The 17,760-nt window shown below is 53.0% G+C and overlaps 3 protein-coding genes across 3 annotated transcripts; 2 read left to right on the top strand and 1 right to left on the bottom strand.

Annotated features, from left to right (window-relative positions):
• Positions 1-214: 214 nt before the first annotated feature.
• WHR41_09481 (uncharacterized protein) lies at positions 215-1,580 on the top strand. Its single transcript, XM_069378084.1, has 2 exons — positions 215-486; positions 546-1,580. The coding sequence occupies exons 1-2, from the start codon at positions 435-437 to the stop codon at positions 1,241-1,243; spliced, it is 750 nt and encodes a 249-aa protein (XP_069225013.1). The 5' UTR covers positions 215-434; the 3' UTR covers positions 1,244-1,580.
• Positions 1,581-3,348: 1,768 nt separating this feature from the next.
• On the top strand, positions 3,349-7,323 carry WHR41_09480 (uncharacterized protein; the record flags this gene model as incomplete). The annotated part of the gene is made up of 1 exon (XM_069378083.1): positions 3,349-7,323. One exon carries the CDS (start codon positions 3,349-3,351, stop codon positions 7,321-7,323), a length of 3,975 nt encoding a protein of 1,324 aa, XP_069225011.1.
• Positions 7,324-11,833: 4,510 nt separating this feature from the next.
• Positions 11,834-12,226, bottom strand: WHR41_09479 (uncharacterized protein; the record flags this gene model as incomplete). Its single annotated transcript, XM_069378082.1, has 2 exons — positions 11,834-12,077; positions 12,135-12,226. 2 exons carry the CDS (start codon positions 12,224-12,226, stop codon positions 11,834-11,836), a joined length of 336 nt encoding a protein of 111 aa, XP_069225012.1.
• Positions 12,227-17,760: the final 5,534 nt, after the last annotated feature.

Raw genomic sequence — 17,760 nt, 5'->3', positions numbered from 1 at the left:
ATTGCATGTGGGTTGTGTTATATGCTCGAGGAGAACAAAGTGACAGCACTTGAGGAGCGTGCATCTAGCGGGGATGTGCACTGACCAGGGAAGACTTCTAGTGCTTTAAGCGATGGCTGAGCCCTGTCATGCGATTTCAGACAATTCGACCGAAGATCTCCCGCATTCTGATTTCGGACTTTCGGGCTGACCTCGAACATTGTTCGTGGCTGATGGTCACCTGCTTACGGAGATAGACAAAGATTTCACCTAACACCGACGCGGTCCGTTGGCAAGGCCTTTGGAATGCTTGTCGTCGGGTTCGCGATGTGCGCGAGCCCGCCACTGAGCCCTGCTACAATCTCAGTAGGAGGTAACATTATAGCATCGGTCGTCGCCTTTGTATGTCCTACCAGAGACTTCAGAATTGATCTCGGTGCTTGAGCAACTAGACAATGTCCAAACTCGATGTCCATCATCATCTGTACTCACCCGCGTTCACGAAAGGTAAGGGTAATCCAGCCTCTTGACTACCATATCTCACTGTTGCTAACGATGTGTACCAGCGCTACAGGACGCTGGCGGAGATCCATGTGGCTGGTATATCCCGGACTGGACCGTCGAAGCAGACCAAGAGTTGTGTAAGAGCTTAGGCATTCGCACCGCCATCCTGAGCCACACTGCACCCGGCCCTGAAGTCAAGAAGGATTCTATCGAGGCTGCGTCGCTTGCGCGAGCAATGAACGAGTTCTCGGCAAAAGTGCGAGACGAACATCCCGAGAAGTATGGTTTCTTTGCAAGTGTACCGTCCTTGCTCGACACTGAGCGATGCATTGCCGAGATACGCTACGCTCTAGACGAGTTGCGTGCGGACGGTGTCATCCTCATGACGCGGTACGGGTCGGACAACCAATACCTGGGACATCAAGACTTCAACCCAGTCTGGCAAGAGCTGAATGCCCGTAAAGCTGTTGTCTTCGTACACCCGACGCATCCCGTGGATATAGCCCTGGTTCACGCGTCGCTGCCACAACCTATGCTGGACTATCCTCACGAGACAGCACGCACTGCCATGGACCTTGTCATGACAGACACCTTGCGCAGACATGCTCATAATTGCAAGATCATCCTCTCGCATGGAGGGGGAACCCTAGGCATGCTCGTTGGGAGGGTCGCTGGATTGCAGCCATCGTCACCGTTTGGCAATAAAGTGCCGAGCAAATTCGTGCAGAGATCGGCTCCTTCTTCTTCGATACCGCGCTAAGTAGCGCCCCAGAGCAGCTGTTAGTAATCCAGAGGATCGCACAACCCGGTCACATACTGTTTGGAAGCGATTTTCCGAACGCGCCTGTGTCCGCGGTCCGCCATTTCACGGAACAGCTCGACGGAAGTGCAGAGATAAGTCGGAACGATAAGCAACGCTTGGACGCAGGTACAGGCGAAATGCTTTTTCCTCGCCTGTACTAGATCGCGATGAATGCTAAATGGTCACGTTCAGTGATGTTATTGAATCGGATCGATATCGGACGGATTGGATAGACGTTCGCCAAATTCAGTTGAATCCATTAGCTCGAAAATGAAATCCAACTTCCACATGAATATGTCGGGATCTATAAGGAGCAAAAACCCAAATTCTAAAGGGTCGCGAAGTGGTGAGACCACACTTCAGATAGCATTGAGGTACTGATAACATTCCCTTTCAACTCTGATAATTATACTATCAAGCCTTGAAGGTAACGTAAACGGCGGGGTAGTCGGTCAGGTGGGGAAGTCGGTCAGAAATTCTTGACACGGGAAACTGCGATTCGCGGGATCGAAGGACGAAATGGATGAAATCACTCAAAACGATGTTGCTGCTGTTGGGGGAGGTGGTAGTCGACGCGGGGAAGATGTGGGAGCTCAAAGCTCAACGCCCGCTGTCGCCGCCGGCGCCGCAGCTGATGCGGGGTCGGAGGGCGGAGGGGGTGCGGAGTGGCAAATGGTGACGAGAGGCAAGGCGAGGGCAGTAGGGGTGAAGAGGACGATGATGAGGGTCAGACCGAGTGTGTTGGAGGGAGACGAGGGCTCGCAGCAAGCTGCGCCCGGCTTCGAGGCTGCCGCCACGGCGGCACGCAAAAGAAAGGCTGAGGACAGCGTCAACGACAAGCTGACGGCGATGGCGGCAACCATCGAGCAACTGATGGCAGCCCAGAAAGAGATGACCGAGAGCCAGAAGGCGTTCTTGGAAAGCAACAAGGCGATTCTGGATCGCAACAAGGAGCTGATGGAGACGATCAAGACCCAGGGCGAGGAGATCAAGGCCTTGCGGGCACTGATCCAAGGAAACACGAGCCAACAGACGTACAGCGAGGTCGCCGCAAGCGGTGGCACGTCCATGGGCTCGCAGACCTCCGAATCCAGGCCCACGTCTGCGGGCAGTTCACAAGCCCGCAAAGAGAAGCCACAGATTCAAGACGAGCGAGCCGTGTCTATCGACATGGGCAGGTTCAAGGGCGCAAAGAACAACTACAATGGTATCAGAGATGGCCTACGTGACGGACTCAAAGTCAACAAGGTCACAGAAAAGCTAACGATCAAGTGTGTGCGACCTGGCCCGGGCGACAGAATCGATGTGGTGTTTGCCGACAAAGACGAAGCCAACAAAGCGAAGCAGCACACTCGCTGGCTGACATCGAGCCTGACCGGGGCACGCGTCAAAGGCGAGCAGTGGTATCCGGTGAAGTTCGATAGTGTCGTGAAGCAATGTGTACTGGACCAGGATGTAAATGACGGCAAGACGCTGAATAAGGGCTTTGCGAAAGACTTCAAGGCAGATAATGGCTGTGAAACGGCGGACTGCACAGTGATGAAGGCCACCTGGCTCAGTAAGGTCGATGCAAAGAAGAAGGTAGGATCGATGGTAGTCTGGCTGAAGAGCAAGATCGACGCAGAATATTTGTTGCGTACAGGCACGGCTATGTTCGGCGCGACGGACGCATTCTGCTCACCTTTCATCGTCAGGGACAACAGCGGTCCGTGCTACCACTGCAACAGGTACGGGCACAAGCAGGCGTCGTGCACCAGCCAGATCAGATGTGCCATCTGCTCGAAGGGTCACCGCCGGGATGATTGCCCGAACAAAGACAACCCGAAGTGTCCGGCGTGCGGCGATGCACACACGGTGTTCGACTGGGCATGTAAGCTGCATCCGCAGCACTACCGACACATCGGACAACACAAGGCTAAGGCGAGGCAGGAGCAGCGCAGCGCTGCCATGGATGTCGACATGTATGGTAGTACGCAGGCAAGCCCGACTAATGCATCGAGTGCCAGCGGTGGGGCACAGGTCGCGAGCACGGCGAGCACGTCGAACACACCCAGCACCACCTCATGCTAGGAGAGTTCAAGGTGCTGCATGTGAACATTGGCAAGCGAAAGACGGCGCACTGGAGTTTGTTCTGCGACGAGAGCTTGGCAGATTTTGACGCTCTCTCAGTGGTTGAACCGTATATCTATGAAGATCTGGATACTGGCGAGCCGGCGTTTCCAGTCGAGCGAAACTGGCAGTTGTTCAAGCCAAGTACGAAACAGGAAGGAGAGGCGCGGTATGCATACCGGACAGCCGTGTGGGTGAACAAAAGACACGCCGCACAACAGGTCGCTGTACCTTCCAGCGATGTGGTGGCGGCGACGATTCCCACAAAGCACGGCGCCGCACTGATAGTCTCTGCCTACGATGTGAAGTCCACTGATGGCCAAGCGGCAAATGAAGAGCAGCTCCGATCCAAGTTGCAGACCATCAAAGATGCATACGATGGGGTGAAGAGTGATGGAAAGAGTAGTCATGTCGACTTGCTATTGTGCGCTGACTTCAACCGCCACCATGAACTGTGGGGTGGTGCTCAGGCATTTGGAGAGGCCGGTCGTACCGACGAGGCCGAAGCTATCATCGACTTCATGCAAGAGAATGCACTCACCTCACTGCTTCCGTCAGGTACAGTGACCTGGGAGCACTACAACGGATCTACCTGTTCCACGATAGATATCTTGCTCGCGAGTAGTGGCTTAAGCGAGGCGTGTGAGCACTGCGGCATTCACCAGAACGATCACGGATCTGACCACAAAGCTGTTCGCGCTCATTTTGTATTGGACACGACAGAACATCAGGAGAAGCGGCGGAGAAGAATGTACGACAAAGCGGATTGGAAGAAGGTACGCGAGGAAGTATCGACAAGGATCGCGGATGACTCCAGTCTACATGTGTTGTCCACCAAGGATGAATTGGAGGTGGCCGTGGACAGTCTAGAGGCGATCGTCAACGGGGTCTTGGAAGAGCGTGTTGCAAGGGCGCGACCGTCGCCGTACGCCAAGAGATGGTGGACCGACAAGCTGACGACGCTACGGCTTTCATTGAGCGCAGCGCGGAATCATCTAACCGCGGTCAGACGTAGAGGTGAGGACGTCGCGGAAGCCGCCACGAGCGTCAAGCTGATCCGACGTATATACATGGACAAAATCGAGCAATGCAAAAGGGAGCACTGGGTCGAGTTTCTCGACAACCGCGAAAACATATGGAAGGCCTACGCATACACGAAGACCAGCCGCGCAAGCCACGGCATACCTGTGCTGAAGGTGGGGGACATAGAAGTGACGGACGACAGAGAGAAGGCCGACCTTCTTCTCACATCATTCTTCCCTGTGCCTCCGGAACCGGCGGACCGAGACGGCACTTCGCTGAAGCCAAGGTTGGTTACAAGAAGTGGCAGCAGACCGCGCGAATATGCCGGCAAAAAGGTGCCTCTGAGGATTAAACTCTCGAAGTTGACACTTGCAGAAGTCGAAGCTGCGATCATGCAGTCCAAGTCCGACAAGGCACCTGGTCTGGATGAGATCACGTTTCGTGTGTGGAAGGAGCTCTGGCCGGTGCTAGGCGACGTGGTCGTGAGACTGTATCAGGCCTCACTTGACCTGAAACATGTACCGCAGCGTTGGCGCACGGCCAAGATCGTTGTGCTCCGCAAGCCGAATAAGCCTGACTATTCGAAGCCGAAGGCCTACAGACCTATATCGTTGTTGGAGACGATCGGCAAAGGACTCGAGGCAGTGGTTGCGAGAAGGCTGTCCTACCTGGCCGAGACCTACAGACTGCTGCCTGAGAACCACTTCGGTGGGCGGCCTAACAGGTCGGCAGAACAGGCGCTCAACCTGCTGGTTGAGAAGATACACGAAGCGTGGCGGGTTTACAAAACCTTGTCGCTCGTGTCGTTCGACGTGCAAGGCGCGTTCAACGGCGTACATCCTTCGGTGCTGGCAGAGCGGTTACGGGAACGAAGGGTGCCCGGCGACCTGGTTGCCTGGATTGAGAGCTTTTGCAACAGACGGAAGGCTTCAGTAGTGGTAGGTGACTATGAGTCGCCAATCTCGGAGATCGAGCACGCGGGAATCCTTCAGGGGTCGCCGCTTTCTCCGATACTCTATGTCTTCTACAACGCAAATCTTGTACAGGGCCGCATCAGCAAGAGCGAGGGCTCCATCGGCTTCATCGACGACTACAACGCATGGGTGACGGGGCCGAGTGCGGCAGAGAATACGCGTAAGCTGCAGACGCAGCTACTACCTCGGGCTGAGAAGTGGGCACGAGAAAGTGGCGCGGTCTTTGAAGCCGAGAAGACGGCCTTCATCCATTTCGTGCGGCCGCTGCAACCAGACCAAGGACCATTGAACCACTTGGTGTTTGGCAACAAGACGATCACGCCAAAGCGAAGCGTGAAGATCTTGGGTGTCACGCTCGACTCCGGACTGTCAATGAACGAGCATGTGTCGAAGGCTGTGGCGAAGGCGATCGGTAAGTGCATGGCACTGCGAAAGATCCGCGGTGTCCGGCCAGCGCAGATGCGTCAGATGTACATGGCGGCTGTGGTGCCCCCGACGGACTACGCTGCATCGGTGTGGTACGCGCCGTCACGCATAGGTGTCAAGAGGCATGTAGTCGCGCTCGAACGGGTGCAACGGCTTGCCTCAAGACTGATATTGCGTGCATACAAGTCGGTAGCGATGCTCGTTTTGCAGAGCGAAGCAAAGCTACAGTCCGTGTCCGACAGGCTACACGAACGAGTCTCAAACCATCTGACGAAATTATGTGCACTTCCTCTGGATCACCCGATACAGCGGTGCATATCATGGTTTCAACGACAAGGCTCGGCGTTTCCTAGTCCGTTGAGGGCAGTTTACGAAAAGTATGAGACGCAAGTGGAGCCAGAGACGGGCTTACGGATCAGTGAACGACCCTCGTGGGTAATGCCGCCATGGCAGACCCTGAAGGGGTCAGTCCTATACATCGAGCCCGACGAAGCGATACAGCTGTGTCGCTCTCTTCGCTTCCGGGGTGCCTACCTGTATTATGCAGCCGCAGAGATACAGGATGAGCAAATCGGTGCAGCAGCAATCATCAAGTATCGTATGACGACTGGCGCGGTCAAGCAACAGGCGATCGCGGAGACTTCGACGTGCTCACTTGTCAGCGCTGAGCTGACTGCCATACTGTACGCTCTCGAGCATGCAAGGGACACGCTACGCAAGACAGCGCATGTCTACGTGGCAACAACGAGTAGAGAGGCACTGTCAGCCATCGAGAAGGGGCACAATGTGGGATGCGGGAGAGAAGTGGTGCCCAAGATCGCGGATGCCGTCCTTGAAATGGAGGGAGTCGGTCATCGAGTGACAGTCTTTCTCGTTCCTGGTGACAAAGGTATCCGCGGTGTTGCTGAAGCAAAACAGGCAGCAAGATCAGTCATCGATAACGGCAGCGAACTCATAGCCGCCCCGGCCGAGAGGGTGCGCGAGCTGTCAGGAGTGCTGCGCTTGGTCAAGGCAGAGCGGGCCAAGGGTCTGCATACGAATGAGGACGATGTCTGCGTGAAGTACTACACGTGGAAGATGGACAAGGCTTGGTCGGGCAAGCACACGCTCCACCTCTACGGAGCGCTGTCTTCCGACGAGGCCTCCATCTTGGTGCAGGCTCGGACGGAGCACTGTGGGCTGAACGCCTGTCTTTTCAGGAAGAAGCTCGCATACAGTCCGGCATGCGAGTGCGGACGCGGCGACGAGACAGTGCTACACGTGCTGCTGCGCTGCGAGAGGTATGCTGAGGCCCGCAAGGCGTTGCGGGAAGCAGCAGGCGACAGGTGGGGGGACGCTTCATACTTGCTAGGAGGATGGAGCGGTCGTAAGGACGCAAGGACGGGCAAGTTCGTGGATGGCCCACGCGAAAGTTGGAAGCCGGAACTGAAGGTCGTCAGAGCTTCCATCCGTTTTCTTTATCAGACTGGCAGACTATCTCGTTCTTCGGACATGAGGGTCGAGTGAGGTGTTGGCTAATCTCTCGGGCCATGAGTGCTAAGGCGGTGTTCATTGTAATGTTAGGCAGCGATTAGGGACGGCTCATACGGTCTCCGTGCATAGCCTGAATGAGAATCATCATCATCATCATCATCGCGATGCACACAAAGTCACTGCTCTTTTGATAGAAATGACATCAACCAAGATTGCTGCACAGAGTTTGGACCACCATCATTCGTGTCCAAAAAAAGAATGTCGTTGCCCACAGCACCTTGAACATAGTTTGAGATGAGCCAGATTATACTGTATTACTGTACTTTACTCTTCTGACAATGTATCTCTGCCAAGTGAAGGGAACGCAGACCTCGACTTTTCGGCTGCCTTGTGTTCGAAGCGTGCTTTCGATTCTTCTCTACCCTTGGCGATACTGTGGCCATTGTTTTCTTGTTGTCGGGCCACCGTTTGTTTCTACGCGCATTCGATATCTCGTCTGCATCGTCATATGTCCTCACCTTGCCACTGGTCTCTGACACCATGGGGCTGGATCGATGAGGTGATGTGCTCATCTGGTAGTCAGCAGCGGATTTGTGGCGTCCAAATTGCATGGTGTCTGGTGCACCGACTTGCGATGTCGTGTTTGCGTCGACAACGTATCCAAGTTTCGAAAGATCTAGGGTCGGGTCCAACAAGGTGCTGGATCGTCCGGGTCTATTCATAATTATTGATGAAGGTCGGCTCATACCCGCCATCCGTCCAAGATTGTGAAGGGTACCTGTCCTCTGGGCTTCGTACGGCTGCCCGAGTTCGAAAAGACATCTGACAAAACTCCTCGCCACTGCAAAAGGTGTAACATGCCGGTCTGCAGGCCCATGCCATTCCGTGAGTACACTTCTTGGAGAAAGTTTTCCCCAGCAGCTATCGAAAAGAGCTTTCGACGGGCGGCCACAGCGGTCCTGTAGACTGACATCGTGATGTGCTCCGCTTAAGTTCGGTATCTCAAGACTGTCGTTGTGTTCGCCGTACCGTTCACCAGCTCGCATCACCTCAATCATCTCCGAACTAAATCCACGTGAGGCCGCGAAGGTAGCCAGTTCTGCTACTGCTGCTTCTGGAAATTTTGATGCGGTTCTGCCACCGGTTCTCTTAAGCCCAGTATCTTTCAGCCACGAGAACTTCGGACGACTTCTGATACTGTAAAGCCAGATGTCGAGATAGCTCGCTTCAAAATCACCGCCTTCGAATTGGAAAGAGGATTTACAGGCTTGTCGAAGATTGCCTCCGTCCCTGGGCCACAGCTGTCGCAGAGGATCGTAACACGCCTCCAGTAATACCATGTCTGCATGGAATGATTTAAAAGTGAGCACCCTTTCACAAGACCGGATCCTACCTAGTAAGTTGCTCCGTACTCGTTCATCGCGAGCGGTAGGGAAGATAGTGGAAAGCTGGAGCTGTTTCCCAATGTGGATCACGTCATGTGCAGAGTGTGCAGGCATCCGGACGTGGAGTAGATGTATGGTACGTTCATCTAGACACTCAGGGAACACGTCTTTGCCTATAATCGTTGACCAGACTCTGTGCATGCATGTCAAGTAACGGTATATCTCCTACCAAACGGTCAGCTGTGATCATATCGAAGGTGAGCTATCATCGAATATTACCTCACGACAACGCATTGGCAACACGCGGTTGAGAGCACCAGGCTGGAAGTCTACCCACAGAGCCGCAAATGGTAGCAATGGGGTTATTGCAGCAAGCAAACCACCGCCGTCGATTTTCTTGAGCTCTGTCAGGTTTCTCCGCTTGCGTTCCGTCAGCATAGCTGACCAGCACCTGAAAGCGGTCTCGTTGCGCTCGTGCTCGGCGACAAGCACCTGCCTGGAGATCTCTCCATCGGTCGGGTACGACTTGTGCATATACTCATGCCGAATAAACTCTCGGGCGGTGGGTGACAAATCTGGAAAAATGATAAGCGTGAGTTGCTTTTGTGGAAACTGCTCACCTACTTGAGTCAAACAGTCTCGCGGTCCACCACCTATCAGGTTCCTGCAAGGCGAGTCGCGCGGCCAGTATTCTATGTCTACCGTGTAGGCAGGTCACTCGAATGTTGAAGTGACGAAATGGTGATCCATCAGGTGAGGTCACATCAGTGTCGCCGTTCGTGGCTGCGGCAAGCGTATCACTGTCGAAAATAACTGAGATAGCGTAGGCTGGGTCCTGTTGAAAACAGCCTCGCAATTCGAAATTCTTGATCAACTGTTTAACATCTGCTTCGTCCACATTTTCGTCAACTGCGAATTGTATGTTGGCTAGATTGAGCCGAGCGTAGCCCCGAAAATGATCGTGTAGCTCAGAGTGAACGCTTGTGCCCATCTTAGCGATCAGGGGAAGATTCAAAGCAAGTATTGTACGGTATACGCTGCAAGTGTGTCTGTCCTGCTACTGTATAAGCGTGAGCTGGTGCGCGTGTGCAAACAAGAGCCCTTCAATGGCGTCGAACCGTGCAAGCCCGGACCCCTCCGTGTATTGGGGCCCCCTCTTATTTCTTTTTCCCTTTCCAGAGTCCATATCTATAGATGAAATAGGTGCTGCGGTACAGTACAGTACTGTACTATACAATTTTGGTCATTCATTGCATAGATATAACCAGCATAGGCTTACAACGTAAGCGAAGATGGAGCTCCTCACTGCCCAGAAGGTCAACATCATCTGTCCAGAAGGAGATGTTTTGCTCCGAGGAGCTGACGAAGGCAGTAAAGATTTGCTTCTCGTCTCTTCTCACGTTTTAAGCAGAGCATCAGAGAGCTTCTTCAGGGCATTACAGACGCCTCGCGTGCCCAAACCCCGATCATTCGCTTTCACGAACGAAGTTAAGCTTCCCGAAGATGACGGGGATGCGTTATTTACCATCTGTAACGTCCTACATGGCCGTAGTCGATATGTGCCAAATACCCTTCCTCTGGGGTTGTTAAAAGAGGTCGCTCAATCGTGCAGCAGGCACCAACTGACGAGTGCTCTCCTGGCTTGGAGCCCAAAATGGCTCGATCATGCTTTCGGTATCGCTCTGAAAAACGAGCTCTACATTGTTATCGCAATTGCGATGGATCTTGGACTTTCTCCGACCCGCGACAAGCCCATCTCATGTCGCTCCCGGCAGCCTTTCCGCATCGCCGACCAGGGTCTTACAGGTGTGACCCGGCTACCCCTCCTATGTTGTTTCGCAAGACTGACCGAGATGCACATAGGTGGACTGCATTACCAAAAGACTCAAATCATGTTAAAAGCTGTTGCAGCTCTTCGGAACTGTTCGCTGGACATGTACTACGTATCGCCAAAGTGCAGTGCAGGTCACCTAGCAGTATGGGAAGCGCAGCTGGAGAGTCACGGACTGTTGCCTTTCGAGCGCGCTGTTCAGAGCTGCAACCTGAACGGCCTGATGGACGCATTGAGAACTCTCGAGATACCAGAATTTGTGTCAGGATGTGGCTGTAGGGGTTTTACGCCTAATCTTCCACAGGGCCTTCGTGATGCTGTGTGTCAGACACTTGACACCGCACGCTCGCAGTAATGCTTCAATACACACGAGGGGCTGATAGAAGGTGTCCATGCGCTGATGAAGTGGGAACAATTAGTGGTAACGTCAATATATGCGAAGAGTTATATATCACAAGTTAAGCATCTACCTTGCCGTCCAGTCGTTGTGAACGTCAGCCATTGTGGTGCTCACTGCCACAACTTTGAACGTATAGTATTACAAGGAATGGCGCAGAATGCTTTAGACGTGCCTATCCTTTCATAACTTCTTGATTGCGCTCATAGTGGCAGAGAGCAGCACATACTGCGGCTATCTGAACGCCGATTCAGGGAGTGTGCAGAGTAATCCTCTGGGGCCTGGCGATGCCCTGAGGCCTGGAGATGCCCTGAGGCCTGGAGATGCCCTGAGGCCTGGAGATGCCCTGAGGCCTGGCGATGCCCTGAGACCTGGAGATGCCCTGAGGCCTGGAGATGCCCTGAGGCCTGGAGATGCCCTGAGGCAGACCCTCGCCGTCGACAGACCCTCGTTGTCGCCAGCCACTTGCCGTCGCCAGCCACTTGTCGTCGACAGACCCTCGTTGTCGACAGCCACTTGCCGTCGCCAGCCACTTGCCGTCGACAGACCCTCGTTGTCGCCAGCCCCTCGTTGTCGCCAGCCACTTGCCGTCGACAGACCCTCGTTGTCGACAGCCACTTGCCGTCGACAGACCCTCGTTGTCGCCAGCCCCTCGTTGTCGACAGCCACTTGCCGTCGACAGACCCTCGTTGTCGCCAGCCACTTGCCGTCGACAGACCCTCGTTGTCGACAGCCACTTGTCGTCGACAGACCCTCGTTGTCGACAGCCACTTGCCGTCGCCAGCCACTTGCCGTCGACAGACCCTTGCCGTCGACAGACCCTCGTTGTCGCCAGCCACTTGCCGTCGCCAGCCACTTGCCGTCGACAGACCCTTGCCGTCAACATTTTTTGCAACACAGTACATTACTGCTCACATCTGATATATACAACTATAGCGACCAGCTAACTCTTTCCCATTTATTGTAATATCCGGCGCCTTTTGCATCACTTGATTCGTCTAAGCGGCTATCCTTGCCAACAGACGTGGCATCATGTGTGTGAACTGCGACATAATCCCCTTCCCTGAGTCCCATTGAAACTTTACTTCCTGCTTGAACGACGGTGCCAGTGTAGTCGCAGCCAACGCCACAGCCTTCGTCGTGGCCAATAAGGGCTGGCACGTATCTATGCTTTCTATGGAGTGATCAAATCAGTCAAGTGAGAGTCAGCTTTGAGCTATGCGTGGCATACCGGTTAGAGGCGTTCAGCGCGTCGATGTCGACCTTGATCAGGACGTGGTCGTCCCTCAACTCTTCTGGGTGGATGGCCTTGAGTGCAGGCATGATATCTGGTAGAACAAGGGCACGGTCTCAGCGCGGTGATATTTGATACGTAAGACAGGATACAAAAGGACGGAATTGTAGGAAGTGAGGGGCGAAATGCTTTAATACTTTCCCATCTGGCTAAATGATTGCCTCAATAATGCTCATTGCTGGGCCTCGACAGTTACCCAGACGCACGGGGACAGAGACGGATGCACGATAAGACGGCCCTTGGCTCGTGCGCGTCTCGCACGCGTCTATCGGTGGATGCGCGCACCACAAGTAAAACCCCCCACGTTCGTCTACAGCATGCCCCGAGCTTCTCCTGCCAGGATTAAAGCCCCCACTACCCAACAAGCCCCCACTGTGATAGCCGGCTTCCCATCAGCCCTGCCTGATTGAACGATTGGAGGACTGCTATGATTGGAGTTCCCTGAGTGGGTGCTCGGAGAAGGCCATGTCGACACGACGGGCGGCCACACCCAGGTACCAGTGCCGTTGGAATTAGACAAACCGCCTGAACAAGAACTGCAAGATGCGGGACAAGCTTGGCGATGGTACGCATACCCAATAACAGGCCCTACCCTGTACGTACCCTTTAAGAAAATCGCTGTTCGTTAAGCCTTTTGGCTGTTCGGGTGTGCCACAAGCGGTCACGTGACAATGTTTCAGCATGTTTATCGAAGGATAAGAGGACACGACAGCACTCCATTCGTTCACGTATAAGTAGAGCTTGGCAGTTGAAGAGGTTCGCACCTGGTAGGTTTCTATAGACTAGTGACAATAATCTTATCGATGAGCGAATTGATGAGCCAGCTCTCGAGGCATTCTTAGCTTGCATACTCCTGTTTGGGGGTGTTGCATGTCGTCACATGTTCGAAACCCCTTCCCTCTTGTTCGCTAAGTCAGTCAGCATACATCATCCGACGACGTATCAATGCCAGCTATTGCAGAGCACCTCAAATGCCGGTGTTATTACTGCTGGAGCTCTCTCGTAGTGCACGCGTCAATCGACCGCGCTTCGTCGTGGATAACTCGGCCGAATAATTTCCCCGACACCATGGACTCAGGGTAGGGGTTGGGGCGACGCTCTAATCCGACATTCTCGACGAAACATCCTTTCAAGCACACAAAATCAGGCTAGCCAGAAGTATTACTCATCGGCTAGACGTTGTGTCATAGTGTTCGTTAAGGAAATGTCCTGTTCAGTTCTCTACCCTTTAAGAAAATCCCTACCCGCACAGGGTACCCTTTAGTGTTCGTACCATTAGCAAGCTTGATGCGGGACCTGTGGAAGACGCGAACAGTGAGGGCCGCGTAGTCGAACTGCCATCACACGCTCTCGTACTCGTTGAATAGACCGAGTGCGAATAATGTGGCAAGTCTATAATGCTAGACTGAGGACTATGTACTGTTGCTGTTTCGCTACAGGTGGTCTCATCGGTAGCGGAACTTGTCGCCACCCTAGCGAAATCTGGGGATGAAGTTGAAGTCTCAGAGTCGCGTAGTGCATTGTTCAGCTCGTCCCAGGCCGAGCCGATGTAGGAGGTGGCCTTCGAATATGGGTGAAACGACGAATGTGTTGTCTCAGAATGCTCGGTCAGCCCGTCAAACTTCGGCGTTGTGGAAGTAGTCGCTGCAAAGGCTGTCGCTGAAAGAGTCGACGACGTTTGGTGGTCCAAAGACATAGATATGTCGACATCAACCCGAGCAGGACCTATGTCCCATGTACTGTGCGCTACACCATACAATGCGAGTTGTATGAGCAGTAAGAACGGAGGGATCATTGCGACGAGGTATGTTGCTTGGTTTGAGGATGGAGATCATGACTTTAGGCCATGGTGCAGCCTTATATGCGTACCGATCGTGTATCGAGAGACCGATGGCAAGGGTCAGGGGTCTCAAAGCGCTCGATTGAGAGAGGAGGTTGGGACAGGGGGCCCTCTGTATTCTACTCGGCTGCGCACCTCTGAAAGCAATAACGTTACATGTCCGAATGGAAAGTGCCACGAGAGGCACAACGCAGATTTATTCCCAGCAATGTCTCTTGCTGTGGTGAACAATGGCAAGCTTGGGTAGAGAGAGTATTGTGGAAGTGGACCAAAGTACCGATACCTTCAGAGTGTGAAGATGATCAGATCACTTACATGACGTGTATCCACAGCAGTCCCACCTAAGGGACATTGTTTAGTTTCGCGTAAATGTCGTCACACCTGGTGTTAGATATCCGGAATTTACACAAAGTGACGAACGATCGCCCGATCAAAACTATATTGGGGGCAGACGACCGATTTTAGCGTTGCCCCCAAAGAGAGGGTTTGTGGGGCTGCTCTGGACCACGACCACTTAGACCGGCAGCACAGGAACCAGACGCCAATTGCCAAGAATCCGGGTTGGTGTCAGTGTGTGAATTCTACTTGCTTACAGTATCCGGTGTCTCGTCCATCATGTCTAGCGACCAAGATCCAGACGCCCGGATCGCCATCGATAGCGACATTCCTCACAGCTTCAAACAAGAGTGGAGAGCCGAATCCAGCACGTACCAAGCCAAAGATGTCGGGTCAGGCAAGAGCGGCGTCCAGTCCATGACGGAACAAACCACTCGTCGGATTCTACAGTACGACAGCAGGAGACCTTCATTCCTTCCGAAACGCCATTCTGTCAAATGAGGCAGAGTGGAGGTCCGCTCTTCCACTAACGAATACGAGCCACTTCTAGGCCTTCAAGTGGAATGAGTATTTCAAGAGCGTTCCAGCTGGCGAACCAACGCTCGAGGTCTGGGAAAGTCACGTGACCGATCTAATCGAGCAGGGCCGCTCACGCTGCGCCTCTTGAGGACTTTGCTTGCCACTGGCCCATCCGCTATATTGAGGGCTTCTTACCAATGCACAGACCATCATCCGTTTCCTTGGCGAGAACGGTTCATGGCCCGTGTGTCGTCAATCTAGCATGTCGGTCGCGATCGCCGATGGTGTGATAGGATGAGATTCTGGTTATCCGAGCTTCTCACCAAAGGACGAGCTTCGCGATCGCCTCTTTAACTCGATGCGCAAGCAGTGAGTGATCACCCTCGCCGGAGGCGTCTTGTGAGATTGCTCTAGCATGCAGAATATGCTTCCAAGATTCAATTGTCGTGCCCATTTGAGGTGACGGTATCGGTAAAAGGATTTCGCCAACACGCAGTCCCCCTAAAAAATGGGTGGTGTCGTAGCTAGCCTGCTGACTTGCTTGATTGCTTGCTTGGTTCAGCGGCTGCAGGCCATAGGATAAGGCATGACCGTTCGACATGTTGAGATCAGCTGTAATGTGGCGAAGGTGGATCGGGGATGGAGGTTCAGATGATATCGTGAGTTGATATGATCCCAAGCAGATCCATTCGGAGACAGAACTGTTCTTCATTACATGAGTGCGACATGTTCAGATGGTAGAGAGTCAGACCTGTCAACAGTCAAACAGATAAAAAATTATCTGACTGATTGATTGGAAAATTTGTCAAACAAACAAACAAACCGATTTGCATTTGTCAATCAGTCAAAAGAAGCCGGAGGCTGTTATTTGATTGACTGTTTGGTTGTTTGACGGGGGTTAGGGTTGGGGTCCGTTCTGGTCTCCAGCCAATCACAATACCACAACAAGCATAGGAGGGGTTCACAAATGTCGTTCTAACGGAACGGTCCGGTCCGACACGCGTCATGTGAATTTATGACCCGCCTGCGCTTCCGCTGCTGGCAAGCGATAACAACGGTCCCCGCCGTCATCACCCAAATTGTCATCAGCCTTGCACATATCACTGTGAGCGCCGAAGACCACTTAGGTGCTTGTGTCGTCCATCATGGCCTCAACCGAGCTGTGTAGTGGTTTCTTCTCCTGACGCTCAAACAGTCAAATAATTTCTCAAACAAACAGGCCTTGCCCTGGTCAGTCAGTCAAACAAACAAGGCAAGCCCCGATAGTCAATCAGTCAACACAAATGACCCTGATTATCTTGACTGTTTGACTGTTGACAGGCCTGTAGAGAGTGCTAAGGACTAGACAACACTCCGTGGTCAGAAAGAACAAGCCGAACATGAGATAAGTTAATCTGCCGCCGTGGCAAAAGAGAATCGAGACTCGGAGAGGAACTGCATGTAGCTGGTGGCAGAAAGCGGCAGGCGAGGAAGCTAAGCTTCAATGCAAAGCTCAAACAGCCAGTAACTCATCTTATCACATTATCGGCGATTGCTATCGGTATGCTAGATTAGTGACGCACAGGCCAAGATCCGTTCTTGCCAAGGGACCGGACAATGGTCCATGCATTAGTGGTATTCTTTCAAAATCATACTGTGTGCAAGCTTGATGGCTCTTGCTTGGCTGTTCAGCCATCTTGTCCTCAAAGTGTGTATTGAAAGTCAGCTTCGGGTCCAGCCAGAATCCGAGCCACTTTGTCGCTTCTTGCTTTATCGCAAATGATTGCTCACCGATGCGAACAACGACATCCGTTGCAGCTCGAAGGACTTTCCTGCGCCTGCTAAACAGCAATACTTCTGTCTTGCTGATTTCGAACTCGACCTTGTTGTCCGATTCCCATTGCATGGTGTCTCTGCCGATGCATTCAAGTTGTCTGGTGCCCTCTTTGAGTTCGTCGCACTCGACGACCAAGCCTATGTCGTCCACGAACGAGATTGCTTGCAAGGCCGAATGTCTGTCTTCCAGCCACTGAAGCACAGTGTCCGCAACAGTCAACCACGATGGTTGACAAAATGGTTGATGAAAATCGAAATATTGAAATCGCGAGCTATAAGTTTGAAACATTGTTTTCACGTGAATAAACGCCCTGTGTATTACACTAGCTGCTTCGGATTTGCGAGAATATCGCTGTCGCTGTCGCTATAGGCGCGTTTAGACACGTGTTTTTTTGGCGTTTTTCAATACTTGTCCCACGATAGGCAATTGATCGGCCAAATTTGAAGTTCATCAACCATTTCTCAACCATCATGGTTGACTGTTGCGGACACTGCGATGTCGTTTGTGCGTTGTAGCTCTGTCGCAACTTCGAGATCGATCGTTAGAGGTCCTGAGGTGAATCCAGAGAGTGTAGATTGAGGCATTACCGGCTGTAGGAGCGGTGGTGATGGTGGTGGAGCGATAATGGTGGTGCGATTAGTGAGCGCAAACAACTTAGCCGTGAGAGCGCAGCACCTCCGAGATCTGCGGCGAGACCCTGATTAGGCAGTAGATCAGCGTAGCCGCACTGTCCCGCGCGCTAAGAACTAGAGAAGTCTGGGGAAATCTAGAAAATTTCACTAGGGTAAGGGTTGAGGTAAAGGTGTACCTCACTCACAATCCATACAATCCTCACAATCCACGACCCTATGGACCACAACTTGCCCTAATCCATACAATCCACCTATCTACGTGGATTGTGGTAGTCCGATTGCAATCCGGATTGTGAATAACCCGGATTGTGGTCATGTCTGGGCCAGCTCGTCGGAGTCGCTCTAAGACCTGGCGAACGTGTTCTAGGTGTTCTTCTTTCGTCTTGCTGTAGATCAGGATGTCGTCAAGGTACGCGGAAC

Source organism: Cladosporium halotolerans (assembly GCF_011745625.1).
Source record: "Cladosporium halotolerans strain TM138-S3 chromosome Unknown Sca103, whole genome shotgun sequence".
Lineage (NCBI taxonomy): Eukaryota > Fungi > Ascomycota > Dothideomycetes > Cladosporiales > Cladosporiaceae > Cladosporium > Cladosporium halotolerans.
This window is presented reverse-complemented; position numbering and strand designations above follow the sequence as displayed.

Coding starts and splice junctions, on each gene's coding strand:
- WHR41_09481 (XM_069378084.1), top strand. CDS start 435: ATGTCCAAACTCGATGTCCATCATCATCTGTACTCACCCGCGTTCACG. Junction 487..545: donor CTCACCCGCGTTCACGAAAG/GTAAGGGTAATC, acceptor GATGTGTACCAG/CGCTACAGGACGCTGGCGGA.